The sequence below is a fragment of the Lepidochelys olivacea genome (assembly GCF_965140295.1).
Source record: "Lepidochelys olivacea isolate rLepOli2 genome assembly, chromosome: 5".
Lineage (NCBI taxonomy): Eukaryota > Metazoa > Chordata > Testudines > Cheloniidae > Lepidochelys > Lepidochelys olivacea.
The window spans coordinates 99,812,324-99,829,864 of NC_140415.1; the positions used below are offsets into that span (position 1 = coordinate 99,812,324).

At 38.0% G+C, this 17,541-nt stretch overlaps 1 protein-coding gene across 2 annotated transcripts in view; it reads left to right on the plus strand.

The window, feature by feature from the left end:
- The window catches only part of TRPM3 (transient receptor potential cation channel subfamily M member 3), a 190,146-nt gene that overhangs the window by 52,918 nt on the left and 119,687 nt on the right, over positions 1-17,541 (plus strand). For both annotated transcript variants that reach the window (XM_084628736.1, XM_084628737.1), the window contains exon 5: positions 493-667. In XM_084628736.1, coding sequence (XP_084484862.1) covers positions 493-667 — 175 coding nt within the window. The remainder of the gene's footprint in view (positions 1-492; positions 668-17,541) is intronic.

Below are 17,541 nucleotides of genomic sequence, written 5' to 3' on the forward strand. Positions count from 1 at the left end.
AGGTATCAGAAGATCCTTTAAGCTGGAAGTTGAAACTAGAAAAATTCTGACTAGAAATAAGGTACCTTCTTTTTTTTTTTTTTCTTTTTTTTTTTTTTTTTAACAGTGAGAGTCATTAACCATTGGAACAACTTGTGGTAGATTCTCCATCAGTGGGAATATTTAATCAAAGATTAGATGATTTTCGAAAACATCTGTTCTAGTTCAAACTGGAATTAACTCAGGGAAATCCTATGGCACATATTATACAGCCCGTCAGAGTAGATGATCACAGTGGTCCCTCCTGGCCTTAAAATCTAATGAACCTATGAATCTCTTAACACCATTTCTTGTAAGAGACCAATATATAGTTAGTATGCAGTAATTTCAGCTTGTTTTTTTCTTTCTTTTGTTGTTGTTTTTATTTGGTTTGCTGGCTTTGTGGTTTTGTTTGTTTTTGGTTTTGGGGGTTTTTTCTTTTCTTTTTTTCCCCTTTTCTTTCTTTTACTCCAGGAATTGGGCAAGGGGTTCCAGTGGTGGCACTTATTGTGGAAGGAGGGCCCAATGTTATCTCTATTGTCTTGGAGTACCTACGAGACACTCCGCCTGTTCCTGTTGTGGTATGTGATGGCAGCGGCAGGGCGTCTGACATCCTTGCATTTGGTCACAAATATTCAGAAGAAGGAGGGTGAGTCATTTGCTAGGAAACATTCATGAAACAAAATAATTCTTAATGTGCATGGCAATTTTTTTTGGTGCTAATATGGAGGCTGGGAAACTATTAGCAACATAACAGTACCGAATACTTCCTCAAGTCACACTTTCTAGCACTGATTAGAGTACTGCTTAAAGATATTGAGATATTCAGTGCAAAAGCTGTCTGGCTCCTAGATGGGGAAAACTGATGCAAGATGGTAGAAACCCTGAAGAATTAATTGTATTGGCAGGTCTACCACTGGGATAAATCCTAGTTATATAACATGAGCAGCTGCATATAGGCATACACACTATAATGAAAGTCTGGCATCAGCAACATCTTACCATTGCAGGTCAGGATGTCAAACAAGGGACTGGCTCAGTGGGCACCATGAAATATATGCTCACTGCAATCAGAGCTGTCTTATGCATACTATAAATGGTGGTATGCTGTCTACTAACTCTAGCTTTTGGCACAGCCCTGCCCTTTAAATAATCATAATTGTTCACATTGGCCAAGTGTATCTGCTTCTTTCTGTACTCTGTAAAGGAATTCCATCTGTCCACCTGTATTCATGCACTGCTGCTTTTGCAATGGTTTTAGCATGTCTTCCACCTTTTCTTGCGCTAACTTGAGGCGAGGCAAGAACAGTATTTAGATCATGGTGTAGATATTGTAAACATATTTTTGGCTGAATTGGGATCTACGTGTGCTTTTATTAATCCCAAGTGTGTCTAATGATTAAGTGCATACATTTTTAATGTGTTCTTTTCCTCTAATGGTGACTAATCTGTATGAAATCATATTGGCAAAATTAAGTCTGAGGACTTAATGCCTAGCAATAAAAACACCCTCTCATTGTAAAACTTAAAGGGCTAATTCATGGTTTTCCTCTACAGTTCCTTTATACTGTTTTAAGATGGTTCAGATCCGGGGTTCTTCTTGGGCTGGTGTGTGTGTATATGTATGTGTGAAAAATGCACATCAGTAACAGATTTATAAAATGAGAGAATATGTATAAATAATACACACTGTAGACTTTAAACACATGTAAAATGTGCTTTAATAGTAAATATAATTATCAGGAACTTTTTTTTTTACGTTTAAAAATGTTCTAATGGGGAATGAAGGATCAAAGAATGAGTGACATTTTTATTAGTCTATTTTCATTACAAATGTTGAACAATTTCTATCATGGTCATTTAAATTCAGACTTAATTTGATGTGGTCATGTCCTAGTACCAAAAAGTGTCCCTTCTGCACCAGTTTAAAGCAACAATATTCAGTGATCAGTTCTGTTTTGTTTTATTTTGGGGGGGGGTTAATCTTCAAATTGTGATAATTCTACTGTATGTTCAAAATAATATGGATATGCAAGATTTTAAATTGGCTAGAATTATTTGTTTAATTTTTCTTTTGGTTGTGTTTCATAATGAGGCGCACCCTAAGAATACAGGTGCTAGAGAAAGTAGATCAGGCAGGTATTTTCAAAAGCATTCAGAGTTGGCCTATCTCTGTTCCCTCAAAGCCATGTTAAAACTTCCACTGGAGCTCAATGGAAGCAAATTCAGTCCAGTGCAGAGGACTTTTGAAAATCCCACCTAAGTCATTATTATTAATGATTATGATGCCCTTTTTTAAAGGCTGGTGAAATTCCCTGTGCCACATTTAAAAGCTATTGATCACAGAAACATGTGTTAGCAAAGTTCTAGAAATTACAGATGGAAAAGACCAATCAGACCATCTACTCCAGGGGCAGGCAACCTATGGCACGCTTGCTGAAGGCGGCATGCAAGCCGATTTTCAGTGGCACTCACATTGCCTGGGTCCTGGCCACTGGTCCGGTGGGGGGGCTCTGCATTTTAATTTAATTTTTTAAATGAAGCTGCTTAAACATTTTAAAAACCTTATTTACTTTACATAGAACAAGAGTTTAGTTATATATTATAGACTTATAGAAAGAGATCTTTAAAAACGTTAAAATGTATTACTGGCATGTGAAACCTTAAATTAGAGTGTTTATTGCAGCCTCGCATGGTGCACAGTTGAAAGACTGTGACATGATTTACTGTAGAGTATATTATCCTGTCTGACATTTGGGCATGGTTCAAAAGAGATTGTCATGTGAGGCAGAAGTAAGCCAAAGCCTCTCATCTGTCTCCATTGGGTCAGCCAGAGCAAAGAAAGGAGCTGTTCTTTGAGAATTATTTTCCAGGGTATTATAGGAATAATTAAAATGCAGATTGCTAAAGGCAATTAAAGTTAAGCATTTTAATTGTTTCAGGTGCCTTGTCTAGATGGATCCAATACATCTTATGATCATCATCTTTCCTGGGGGAATATATACATAAAGCCCAGGCTCCTGCTTGCTACTGATGCCTATTTCATGTCTACTAGGGTTGCCAATCCTCCAGGAGTGTCCTGGAGTATCCAGGAATTAAAGATTAAGCTAATTAAAGATTGTCATGTGATGAAACCTCCAGGAATATATCCAACCAGAACTGGCAACCCTATATCTGACAAATTTAGGTGGGAATGGTATTAGGCTTAATGTCCTTTAGGAATCATGCAGACAAAAGATTAATGTATGTTTCATCCTAAACTTGGGTGAAGGTTTACTTCATGCTGGAACTATATATGGATGTGCACCATGGGAGTTAGGCACCTAAATATCTTTGAGAATCTGGGTCTTGTTGCCTTATCCTGAAGTCAAATGGGGTGGAGAATAAAATGGAATGGAAAACCGGACCCTTGATCTATGCTGGAATATGGTTTGAATGAAACACTTTGTTTAGCTAGAATCAATCAGAACACTTTGTTTAGCCATATGCAATACTTTGTGAATAAAAAATATTTTTCTTATGCAGATCATTGCCATGATGAATAAGATATATGTAATTCACATTATGTCTTACACTTTTGGGATGAAATTTCCCCTCATGTGGAGGATCAGCACAAGACCAATGTACTATACAAGTCCCACTTAAGCACTCCAACTAGGACTTACATTTTGCATATATCTTGTGTTGGCCCTCTGCATAGGAGTGAATCTGATCCTTTATTGATACCAAAATATTGTCTATTGTCAAACTTGACAGAGACTTTTAATGAAATCATTTCTTCCAGTCTCTCATTTTTACTACTAGCTCTATTATTACTATTTTTAAAAATTAGTTGAAGAGTTCAGTTGTTTAGCAGGGAGTGCATTGAACCTCACAGAAGTCTTGAACACAGGAGTAAGATCAGGTTTCATTTCCATGAGATGATGCATTTAGCAGCATTCTGGGTATGATACTTATAATCTGTATATGGAATATCAGTAAATGCTATATGAGGTTTTCCTGGTAATAGCAATAGAGAATCATAACTACAACAATTGTGACTCACCTTCACCTTTTTTATACTGCTATTAGATCAAAATTGTCCCTAAGGCAGAGTCCACCCCACATCCACAAAATAGGAAAAAATAAGTGGTACCAGGTAGAACTTTGTGTAATGTGATGTTCTAGGACACGATATCATGTACTGAACACATTAATTTCCTACAGTGAAATCCTAGCCCCACTGAAGATAATGGGGAAACTCCCATTCACTTCAGTAGGGCATGATTTCACTCTAAGTGAAAGTTCCAAAACCTGATGACAATTATTTGATGACCTGGTGAAGATGAAATATCTTCTATTGATATATTTATGAAAGTATCAGTATTAACCTTGCTCCAAGAAAGGTCTGTTTAGGAACATTGAGGCAACTTGCATCTTGTTTTAAAATTGATATTGTAATACAGTACTTTGTTATATAGTTATTATGTGAACTAGTCCCTTCTAGTTAAGTCAAATAAATTAGGCTTGGAAGGATTTGATTTTTTTTTTTAAATCTGTAAATGTTGGTAAACTTCCATTTCACCATACACGTTAAAAACCAATGAGAAAATATTTCTATTGATCAAAATTGACAGGCAAAGTCAGAAGAATGCTGCTTGAGAACTTAGTTTGATTTTAGGATATTTACTTTCTATATTTTGACAAGTGATGTCGACAGTTTGTGTTTTAATGGTTATATAGTTTTAATTTTTTTGAATTTCAACATCTACTGTCACTAATTAATTATTGTCTGACATGCACCCCCATTATATCCCAAAACAGTGATAGTTTAAATTTAAAAATGCTGAACACCTGTAATTTTTCACAACTCTGAAAATTTAAAGCAATAAAAAAATTTAAGAGTTTAAAAGTAAACATTGATATTATTCATCAAAAATATAAATAAGTAAAATTAGAATTCTTCCAGACCGGTATATAATTTCCAAAGATATGAAGCAATAACCAGTAAGCTCTGGATAAAAATACATTAATTTAAGCTGCTGTAGAGAATTATTTTTCTTATTTTTTAAATCTTACTACTGTATAATATTACCAGTGCTTTCCAGGTCAATAGCATTTTACATCTTACTCTCTGCTGTAGTAGTAGCTGGGTGAAATTTTTCATCTAAAACTGGTTTTCACCAAACAATGCAAATTTGGGGTGACGGAAATATTCATGGATAGTTTCAATTAAAAAAATCAAAAATCTTTGATTTTTTTATTCAAAATGATTTATTGCCAAATTTACTTCACTTTTATTTTGTGTAAAAAATTAACATAAAATACTCAAACATCATGAAATATTTTATTTCAGTTAGAACAAAACATTTTGGTTGACCTCAAATGATTTTTTTATTTCAATTTTTTTATATTACCAGTAATCAAAAAATGAATTATTTGCACATCTCTCAATTGCCATGGCCATGTGATATGTTAGAAAATTAACCGTTTTCATAATAATCAGTATGTATTTGAAAGTACTAACTGATATCTTGGAAAAAAGTCATATAATGCTCAGCAAATGATACCTTGCTACTTTTATATTTGGTTATCTGTTGGCATTCACAGGGGAAAGAAAATGTAACGGTGTTGGAGAGAAAATTAGGCTACCTTACAAAAAAGAAGCGCCACAAAATGTTGGGTTTATTTTACCTTGGCTCTTATTCTTCTCCCATTAGCATGATTTCTCAGCACTTGGTTCCTATATTTTTTTTAAAATGTACAGAAGTGAACTTTGTCAGTCATATAATGTAAACTCTTTAAGAAATATCACACATATTAGACATTTCCTTCCAATGAAGGAGATAGATATGTATAATTGCTGGGATGGAGGATTTCAGTGTTATCCTAGATTCATTGGAAGGTAATGTTTAATGTGTGTGGTGTTTCTTAGAGTTTACATTATATATTACATCTATTAAAATCTGTCATTTTGAACACATTTGTTCTTAGAGTTTGGAAAGAGAACGTGTTATTGCATGATTGCTCTCTTCATCAAATGACTAGATCTCGGTTGTAAAGAACTATAGAATGGCAACATCTGTGTGCCTTATAACCACCATGCCACACAGAAGGAAATTGTGCAACTTGAACAAAGCTAACATTGAAAGGAGACTGGGCTTTCAATCTAAATTAATCTAATGCATCTTGACAGGGTTCCCATTTGTAAATTCTTGCCATGAAGAACCATCATTTCTGATTTGTTAAGTGTTTAAAATACTAACATGGACTTGTTAAGGTACTATAAAAATGTTAAAATAGGAACATTGATGAATTTTAGCCCTATTAACCTTAAGATTCCAATGCATTATAGAATTAAATATAGGGATGGCACATACCTATTTGGATCATCTAGCTTAACCCACCAAACAAGAAGGAACCTATGCTACTTTTTCTCTGTAATCTAACATTCCCTTAAAGATACTTAGTGATCATGCCATAATTACTGAACATCACAAGACAAACAGGTCCCTTATCTGGTTGACCTGACCATCAAAATAGTTTTCCTAATACTGAAATTAAATGTATCTTTTTTTTTAATGTGATCCTCCTAGCTGTTATAACACTAGTGTCCAGTGAGAATAATTCTTTTCACTGTCCTTTATATCCTTCATTTATACTTATCATATCGCCTCTAAGACCTTGAACTTTTAAAAAACGACACTTACATTTTTCAGTCTCTCTTTGTGAGCAGTGGAGTCATTTGCAGCAAGGAATGGACAGGGGGATGGATAAACAGGCATTGCCTCCTGCCTCAGGTTTGGACTTGTCCTTGCTTCCCAGAAAGCAATCTTTCAAAAGCATTCTGCTAATTTAAGGTGGAACTAGAAGACCTTAAATATCAAATGATACAACAAATTGAATTTTCCAGATCTGACAGTATTGCAGTAACTTTGAAAACCAACTTCAGCTTGTTTACAGCTACATGATAATCATTCCACTTTCAGCATTTGTCCCTAGAACTGTTTTCCAGTCAGAGATGCCAGATCCCAGGCTTCTTGAATCTATTTATTTCATGAGGGGTGATATCTACCTTTCTATCTGTCAGTCTGAGGTTTTTCCATAGCTCCATGGTATCTAAGCAATATTTACTTTTGCAGTTGAAAAGAGTGCTTAAAATGAAACTGTTCAGAAACCCAACAATACCACAGGAAACCAGGTCTTGCTATTACCTTCCTCTTTCCCCAGTTTTTCTGAAATGGCACAGCTGAATTTTTTGGTGGCTTGCTTGTTTTAGTGCAGTATTGGCGGTGGGAAGGCAAGAAAAGTAAATACAAAAAATACATTAAAATAATATTAATGGTTTGAGTTAAGGCAGTCACTTTTATCTTTCACTTGTGATGCAACACATTGCACTTTAAAGAACTAAAGTATATATGAATGGGAAGTTCACCTACTGTGGTAATGTCTAGGTAAGCCTAACATAATCGGAGGACAGTCTTAACTCAGTTTCTATGCTTTTGTTGCTTAGTCAAACCTTTAAATTTGTTTAAATGTTGCTTTTTTTATTTGATTGCCTAACAGTAATAAGATTATTTCAAATGGGGTGTTAGAGAACTTATTCTTTCACTCTCCCACTTCCCTGGTCCTTCTTGCATGAACAGAGAGCAACAATACCCGATGTCCAAAGGTGCAAACAATTCGATGTTTATTGGGGTGAACTTCCAGCAAGCTTAAATACAAGTTCCTTTTTCCTTATTTTCGAATCCCAATTTACTTCCTGTTTGCCCCTAATTTATATAGTAATATTCTTAGCTATACCTTAACCAATCATTCTACTGAAATTTAACTAACCAATCCTAACATATTGTAACATGATTAGCTAACCAATTATATCCCACCACCTTAATTAGTTTACACCCAGCAAAATTAATTGTACAGCAGACAGAAACAATCACAGAACCAGACAGAGACCATGCCAATAAACAATAGCAAAGTGGGAACTATAATGACAAAACAATACAGAAGTGAGGATTTCACATCCCAGCTATTGATAAGTGAGTTCTTGCCAGACAGGATGCTATCAAACTAAGTTTCCTTTTACATTTTCTAGGCACTTCCCTTTCTCTGGAGGTGATAGGAATACAATCCTGTCCTGATAGTGCCTGACAGCCCAATAGCACCTTATTTCAATGTGACTAGTTTGGAATGTGAGGATGTGACTGTTCGCTTCCTAGCTTATGGCTGCTTCTGCTGCTTAGCCAAAGGCCTTAGCCTAAGAACAGGGCCTCAAACTGTCACAGTAAGAGAAGGCCCTTACACCAGCAGACAGTGATTTTGATTCTTTCTTTTATACCTCTAGAACTAGCCAAGTGATAAGAATACCCCTAAATTCTTAAAGTACAGGCCTTTGCAGACAGGCCTGAATATCTATATCCTAACATGGGTTTTTTTCATATATTGATTATTGAATTATTTGTGCACATAGAATTAAAATTAACCAGAAATAAATGAAATAACAGAATCCTCAATGATCAATAAAAACAAAACAAAAGACAGACTTTTCCTTAGCAAGGACAGAATAGATAATGAGGTATCTACTAATAATGCTTTGCTCCCAGTTGATTGATTATACATTAATAGAATCTGGGAATTCATCTGTTTAACACATAAAACCCCCCAAAACACCACTCTCAGGTAGAGTAAATGATCAAACCAAAAGAGAGAGGGTAGGAATCCTAAAGAAAATTAGACACAGAAAAGAGTAAAAGGTCAACAAAGCTGTTCTATGCCTTGTCCCTGAGGCATCATGCAACAACATGACAGATTCTTCAGGGTTCAAACAGGTTGTGAGGAGGCAGTAGGAATATCCATCGAAGATAAGAATCCAGATGATTTAGGGTAAAGACTCAGGTTTGTCCTGCAAGTTATGGGCTGGATTCCCCAATAAGCAGTGCAAAGTGGCATTACACCACTCCTCTAGCCTAGCGTATAAGAAAGACAGGCTTGTCAGGGAAGGGCAGGGGGAGGGCCATGACAGAGCTGTCCTCCAGGCACATAAGATCCCAGCCCTAACATGTGCCAGGATCAGGCAGCCCTGAATCAGAGAAACTCAGACAGAGTAGATAATCAAGGCCTAAATATCAACCATACAAGACCAACCATGGTTCCTTAACCATATTTTGCAGGGATAGTGGTGGCAGCAGGTCCTCCTTTTGGCAAGTTTTTAGATATTTGGTCCATAGGAGATAATCTATTAGAGACCCAAAACTCCCATAGGACAACAAAGTATGAACAATTGGGAACAGAGTCAGAGAATATTAACCCATGACAGCACAGAGAGGCTTAAATTAAATTAATGCCTCTTAAGCTTCCACATGGAGGGCTGTATTTTTAGAAGAGGATGCTAATTTGAATATGTGAAACATGCAGTTGTTTGCACTAAGCCCGTAATTCTGCATGCATAATTTCCTGTGATTTTGTTGCAGATGCCAGTATAATTACCTGTTTTGTACATGCTATTTTTAGCATGTGCATCATAGGTATATATTTTTTTAAAAAAATTAACTGATTGTTAATTGTGCAATTCAGTTGTGTCCAGTACAATCAAGGATCCTTGATTTGGGCAGCTGCTAGCACTTCTAGGGTCATAAGAAGGAAATAAGGTTTAGACTTGAACCAAATTATTTCACATTTAACACAAAGCTTATCTGACATTGCTATGTATGCTTTATTAGAAAGAGACAGTTACTAACCCTGCTATTTGATTCTATTTCTGATATAATTATTTCCAGTTTGCTGCATCACCAAGGCACTGAATAGAAAAATATTGAGACTGACCTTAGGCCTACAAACCTCTCTGATATAAATAGTACATTTATAAGCATGGAAAATTAAGTGACAGATCACATGATAAATGATACAACCAAGCAGTTTGCAAACTGTCATGCTGCAGGAAGACTTGCCTCTCGGTAATTAGACAGCCATCTCATGCCACTGATTTTTAAAAAGAACTCCCATTAGTTTAATTCAGAAGTTTGCTTTTAAAAAAAAAATTATGGCATGATATGTTCTGGATAACTTTAATATAGGAAAGACAAATGAAGGCTACTTTGAAAAATTATGGACCCTACCCTGAGAGCCTTATCCTGTTTTCACTCAATGCTTACTGAGGCAAATTCCTATTGACTTCAAGGAGTTTGCCTGACAGAAAGTGGTCTACATTCTGAGTAAAAACTTCAGGATTTGTATTTAATTATTTTTGGAAATTGATCATGGTTGGAGTAGAGACTAAAAGAGTTTTAGAAAGGTATGCTATATAAGTCCATAGGCCACAGCATCTTATTACAGCTTCTAAATTGTTTCACATACTTCACATCTTTCCCAGTAGGGGTGCCAGATTTTTTAAATCTCTTTAAGGGGTGTTTTGAGCAATATCCACTACACTTTACTACACATTTTTCTCATTATAGGATGGAATAACATGTTTACTAACCCAGCTGAGTTCTGAAATACATTATTAGAATATTAGCCCCTTTCCACACCATTTTAGAGCATAAGACCCTTGTTTTTATTCAGTTTTTACAAAGGCAAAATTCCCTTTGATTTTTGAAAATAGTTTTGCCTGAATAGGGGCTTCAGGGTTTGGGCCTGTATATTTAAGCCACATACTAACTTGCAACAAAAGAACTATGTTCGGCTGTGAACAAAAAGATGTGCTTCAGTGTACTGGAGATTAGCTGGTTTCAGTGGGTACGTAATGAAATGACAGCTGTGCGCTAACAGCGGTGATGCATTGGGTGCAACTCAGACCACCAGGAACGCAGAAAAGTTGCCTCACATTTCCATATGTGGTGGCACTTTACCTCAGATGCTTCCATGCAATGGCCCAGATTGTGCCTCCAAGATCCTCATGTATACGGAACCCTCAGTGTAACGTGCAGCTTTCACTTTTCCCATGTGGAAGGAGGTTCACCTGCCTCCCCAGCATTATCTCCATCCCCCTTCTTGTGCGGCACCCTTCAGATGGTGCTCCATGGGATTTGGATCTGCATAGAGGGACTAGGCAGGCTGGTATCAGGAATGAGTGGCCACAGAGTGGGTGCAATATAGGTTCACTATATGTAGAGAACAGTTGATATTCCAGTGGTTTGGGCACTTGATCCTGGGTCTCCCACATCCCTGCTAAGTACTTGATTCAGACCAGAGATTTGACCGTGGGTCACCCATGTCCTAGGTGAGTGCCCTAAGCTTTGGGCTATTGGCTGTTCTGGGGTGACACTTTCTTTCTCTCTGGCTTTGATGAGAAATTCCATCTGAGACCTCAGAAACCTTCCTGATGCAAGTTTTGGTTTTGACAAATCAACATTTTGCACATAAAAAACACTTTATGGAAAAATTTCCAACCAGCTCTAATGATGAGATGATTCAAACTCCATTTTGCAGTGATTATTTGCAGCTCCTATTCATTTCTGCACCTCTTTACTCCAGGGGGGAGAATGTGATGCTACAACTTTGCATGACGCTCACAAGCCACATGAAATGGGTTTCAGTGTTTGTATATCCCAAACCAATTACCTTAAGCCAGCTTTGACTATTATATACTCTGCTACCTGACTACAATTGCTGCACGGGTTTAAAATCATAAAGCTTTGGTTTTATCTAATATAATATGGGAGCTGTGAAGATTTTCTGGTTCAGTACTCTGTATTTGATTAACATTGACTTTTACTGAAAATATTCTGACTCATCTAATAAGCTAAAAAAAAACCTAACATTTTAAATGAGCAAACTCCTTTTAGTATAGAGTCTTTCAGATTTCAAAAGATACATTTTTCTAAATTACTGAACCCACTAATTTGTAAGGTATTTAAGAATAACTATGTTGCATCCAGAACAAATAATTAATGGTTTCAATTATCAGGCTCTCTGCTGTCAAGAACCTTGGTTGATGTGGCATGCAATATTATTTCATTTTGATGTTAAGGCATTATTTAAGTATTAACATTTGCACTAAGTTAAAAATGGTTCCTTTAAATTTCTAAAAGCTTCAACTTGCCAAAAGCAAATCTTGTATATGGCTTCTTGGTTAGATTCAGTCAATGCGGAGTGTTCTTTGAATCTTCCCTTCCTTATTCAGTGACTGTCTACTTCTGGAAAGAATCTGCAAGCAGAGTGGGATATAAACAGTTAAACACAATATAAAATGTATTTGAGCATAAGCTTTCATGAGCTACCGCTCACTTCATCGGATACTGCATGCATCCAATGAAGTGAGCTGTAGCTCACAAAAGCTTTTGCTCAAATAAATTTGTTAATCTCTAAGGTGCCACAAGTCCTCCTGTTCTTTTTGCAGATACAGACTAACACGGCTACTACTCTGAAACCTGGAATTAAGACATTTGGTATTTGTTTATTTTTAATCTACGAAAGTTCCCAGATGTTATGGTTCTGATTTCTTTTGGAATAAACAAATACCTCTAAATGTAAATTTGTTAACATTTATTAATAATTACTGATACGATGGCATTTACTTTCGCACCATCAGCATAAGCATGTGCAACAATGATGAGGTCACTGATTGTTAATGTGGTACTACTGAATCCTCTCAATAAAGATTCGTAGGGCCAAATCCCACAGTCCTTATTTACTTCTGATTTCAGTAGGACTTTTGTATAAGTAAAGACTAAGTTTTCCAGATATAGTCCATAGGCAATATACTGTGATACAATTAATCATCAGTTGAAACTGTTAGTTAGTTATGACATTTTAGTAATGAATGAATGATATTATTCCAATTTGTAAAAGCCGCCTATAGTACTGAGGTAAGTGGAAGACTTGCTGAAGTCAGGACTGCTGTAATAGACTATATTTTTCAGGTGCCAGCTGAGAAATTAACAAATTCAGAAGATGTCAAGATATTCTGTGGTAGTCATCATATCTGAAACCACAGCTTTGATGGCCTAGATAAAATAAGCATGATTATCCGATAACGTAATAGAAGGTACCAAGTAATTCTAGATAATACAAATTTTACATAATTGCATGAACTTTGAATGTATTGGTAATATATTCATATTGGAAGAAATGGATCTTCAGATAGTAGTTGTCCTCCTCATGGAGATTAAATTTTGGAGAACAATAGGGGCAACACATTAGGCCACTTTGGTTATTTAGAAAAACAGTCTTATGAACACATTTTACATCAACAGGTTTCAGAGTAGCAGCCATGTTAGTCTGTATCTGCAAAAAAAAGGAGTACTTGTGGCACCTTAGAGACTAACAAATTTATTTGAGCATAAGCTTTCGTGACCTACAGCTCACTTCATCGGATGCATGCAGTGGAAAATACAGTAGGACGATTTTATATACACGAAGAACATGAAACAATGGGTGTTACCATGCACACTATAATGAGAGTGATCAGTTAAGGTGAGCTGTTACCAGCAGGAGAGAAAAAAAACCTTTTGCAGTGATAATCAAGATGGACCATTTCCAGCAGTTGATAAGAACAGTGTGAGGAACAGTAGGGGGAACAAATAAACATGGGGAAATAGTTTTACTTTGTGTAATGACACATCCACTCCCAGGCTTTAGTCAAGTCTAAGTTAATGGTATCCAGTTTGCAAATTAATTCCAATTCAGCAGTCTCTCGTTGGAGTCTGTTTTTTGAAGTTCTTTTGTTGTCATATTGCGACTTTTAAGTCTGTAATCGCAGAATCATAGAATATCAGGGTTGGAAGGGACCTCAGGAGGTCATCTAGTCCAACCCCCTGCTCAGAGCAGGACCAATCCCCAACTAAATCATCCCAGCCAGGGCTTTATCAAGCCTGACCTTACAAATATCTAAGGAAGGATATTCCACCACCTCCCTAGGTAACGCATTCCAGTGTTTCACCACCCTCCTAGTGAAAGTTTTTCCTAATATCCAACCTAAACCTCCCCCACTGCAACTTGAGACCATTACTCCTTGTTCTGTCATCAGCTACCACTGAGAACATCAGCTACCACTGAGAAAGCAGCTATCAAATCCCCCCTCATTCTTCTCTTCTGCAGACTAAACAATCCCAGTTCCCTCAGCCTCTCCTCATAAGTCATGTGTTCAAGTCCGCTAATCATTTTTGTTGCCCTCCGCTGGACTCTTTCCAATTTTTCCACATCCTTTTTGTAGTGTGGGGCCCAAAACTGGACACAGTACTCCAGATGAGGCCTCACCAATGTCGAATAGAGGAGAATAATCACGTCCCTCAACCTGCTGGCATATACATATACATCCCAAAATGCCATTGGCCTTCTTGGCAACAAGGGCACACTGTTGACTCCTATCCAGCTTCTGATCCACTGTAACCCCTAGGTCCTTTTCTGCAGAACTGCTGCTGAGCCATTTGGTCCCTAGTCTGTAGCGGTGTATGGGATACTTCCTTCCTAAGTGCAAGGCTCTGCACTTGTCCTTGTTGAACCTCATCAGATTTCTTTTGGCCCAATCCTCTAATTTCTCTAGGGGCCTCTGTATCCTATCCCTACCCTCCAGCATATCTACCTCTCCTCCCAAATTTAGTGTCATCTGCAAACTTGTTGAGGGTGCAATCCACACCATCCTCCAGATCATTTGTGAAGATATTGAACAAAACCGGCCAGAGGACCGACCCTTGGGGCACTCCACTTAACACCAGCTGCCAACTAGACATGGAGCCATTGATCACTACCCGTTGAGCCCGACTATCTAGCCAACTTTCTATCCACCTTATAGTCCATTCATCCAGCCCACGCTTCTTTAACTTGCTGGCAAGAATACTGTGGGAGACCGTATCAAAAGCTTTGCTAAAGTCAAGGAACAACACGTCCACCGCTTTCCCCTCATCCACAGAGCCAGTTATCTCGTCATAGAAGGCAATTAGATTAGTCAGGCATGACTTGCCCTTGGTGAATCCATGCTGACTGTTCCTGATCACTTTCCTCTTCTCTAAGTGCTTCAGAATTGATTCCTTGAGGACCTGCTCCATGATTTTTCCAGGGACTGAGGTGAGGCTGACTGGCCTGTAGTTCTCCAGATCCTCCTCCTTCCCTTTTTTAAAGATGGGCACTACATTAGCCTTTTTCCAGTCTCCTGGGACTTCCCCAGATAGCCATGAGTTTTCAAAGATAATGGCCAATGGCTCTGCAATCACATCTGCCATCTCCTTTAGCACTCTCAGATGCAGCGCATCTGGCCCCATGGACTTGTGCTCGTCCAGTTTTTCTAAATAGTCCCGAACCACTTCTTTCTCCACAGAGGGCTGGTCACCTCCTCCCCATGCTGTGCTGCCCAGTGCAGTAGTCTGGGAGCTGACCATGTTTGTGAAGACAGAGGCAAAAAAAGCATTGAGTACATTATCTTTTTCCACATCCTCTGTCACTAGGTCGCCTCCCTCATTCAGTAAGGGTCCCACACTTTCCTTGACTTTCTTCTTGTTGCCAACATACATGAAGAAACCCTTCTTGTTACTCTTAACATCTCTTGCTAGCTGCAACTCCAGGTGTGATTTGGCCTTCCTGATTCCACTCCTGCATGCCTGAGCAATATTTTTATACTCTTCCCTGGTCATTTGTCCAATCTTCCACTTGTTGATCAGCAAGGATTTCACTGTTAAGCCAAGCTGGTCGCCTGCCATATTTACTATTCTTTCTACAATCGAGTGACCAGAGAGATTGAAGTGTTCTCCAACTGGTTTTTAAATGTTAAATTCTTGACATCTGAATTGTGTCCATTTATTCTTTTACGTAGAGACTGTCCTGTTTGGCCAATGTACATGGCAGAGGGGCATTGCTGGCACATGATGGCATATATCACATTGGTAGATGTGCAGGTGAACGAGCCTCTGATAGTGTGGCTGATGTGACTAGGCCCTATGATGGTGTCCCCTGAATAGATATGTGGACACAGTTGGCAACGGCCTTTGTTGCAAGGATAGGTTCCTGGGTTAGTGTTTTTGTTGGGTGGTGTGTGGTTGCTGGTGAGTATTTGCTTCAGGTTGGGGGGCTGTCTGTAAGCAAGGACTGGCCTGTCTCCCAAGATCTGTGAGAGTGATGGGTCGTCCTTCAGGATAGTTTGTAGATCCTTGATGATGCACTGGAGAGGTTTGAGTTGGGGGCTGAAGGTGATGGCTAGTGGCATTCTGTTACTTTCTTTGTTGGGCCTGTCCTGTAGTAGGTAACTTCTGGGTACTCTTCTGGCTCTGTCAATCTGTTTCTTCACTTCAGCAGGTGGGTATTGTAGTTGTAAGAACACTTGATAGAGATCTTGTAGGTGTTTGTCTCCATCTGAGGGGTTGGAGCAAATGCGGTTGTATCGTAGAGCTTGGCTGTAGACAATGGATTGTGTGGTGTGGTGTGGTCTGGTCTGGATGAAAGCTGGAGGCATGTAGATAACTAAAGCGGTCAGTAGGTTTCAAGTGTAGGGTGGTGTTTTAAGTCTTCCATACAGATGATTTACCGTGCCTTTATCTGCCATACAGCAAGTCCTCACTGTGGCTTGATGGTAATTCATTAAAATCCCAGTTAAATGGCTAAATTTTACACTGCACCTTTAAGCCACTCTATCTCAGAGGATTCCAAAGCACTTTGTAAACCTTACACACAGGATACACATGAATTACTCCCTCAGCTACTGAAATGTAAACACCTCCAGTGTAGAATGTGGCTTCTCTTTTAACAGTGAAAGATCCATGCTCTACAAAACACAGTTTAAGACAGGAAGAGAAAAGGAATGCAATTGAATTTGCAAATGGAATGGAGGTAGACATTAGAACTTGGTAAACAGTGGAATCAACACCTTTACTCTGGCAAAAAATGCCAGGAGGATATCCAGTGAAAACAAGTAGTCAATAATTCAGTTTTAAATTTCATCTGAAAGGTGGAGCCTTCAGCAGGAGAATTGACAAATGGTGTTTAAGGATAAACATTTCAGAAGTGTCCCACTGGGACTCCTAAGTCACTTAAGGTTATGTCTATATAGCAATAAAAAAAACCTATGGCACTGTATCTCCAAGCCCACATGTGTTGGCTCAGGCTGCAGGGTAAAGAACAGCAGTGTAAACGTTCAGGCTCAGACTGGAGCTCTAAGACCCTCCCCCCTTGTATCTCACAGCCGGGGCACCAGCCAAAGCCCAAACATCTACACTGCAATTTTATAGCCCTAAACCAGCTGACCAGGGCCACCCATGAGCCATGCTATGGGTCTTTTATTGTAGCATAGACATACCCTTAGGCACTTTGAAAATTTTACCCTTATCCTTCGCTTATTGTGACTACTTACTTGTCTCATTACCATGCTCATTTTGGTTTCATAGATGACAGACTTAACCAGAGCAAAAAAATGGCATTCAATATAATAACCTATAAAAACTTACCTTTTAAAATACTGGTTGTAAAATATTAATATTGGGAATTATGGTAGCTGTTTTGGTGTAATTGTATATGGTATGGTATGATTCATTAAATACAACAAAAATATTCACTAAAAACAAAAAATTGGCAAAAAAGAAAGTCCCCAAAGCGCCACCAGCTGAACCCTTCATTGAGCTC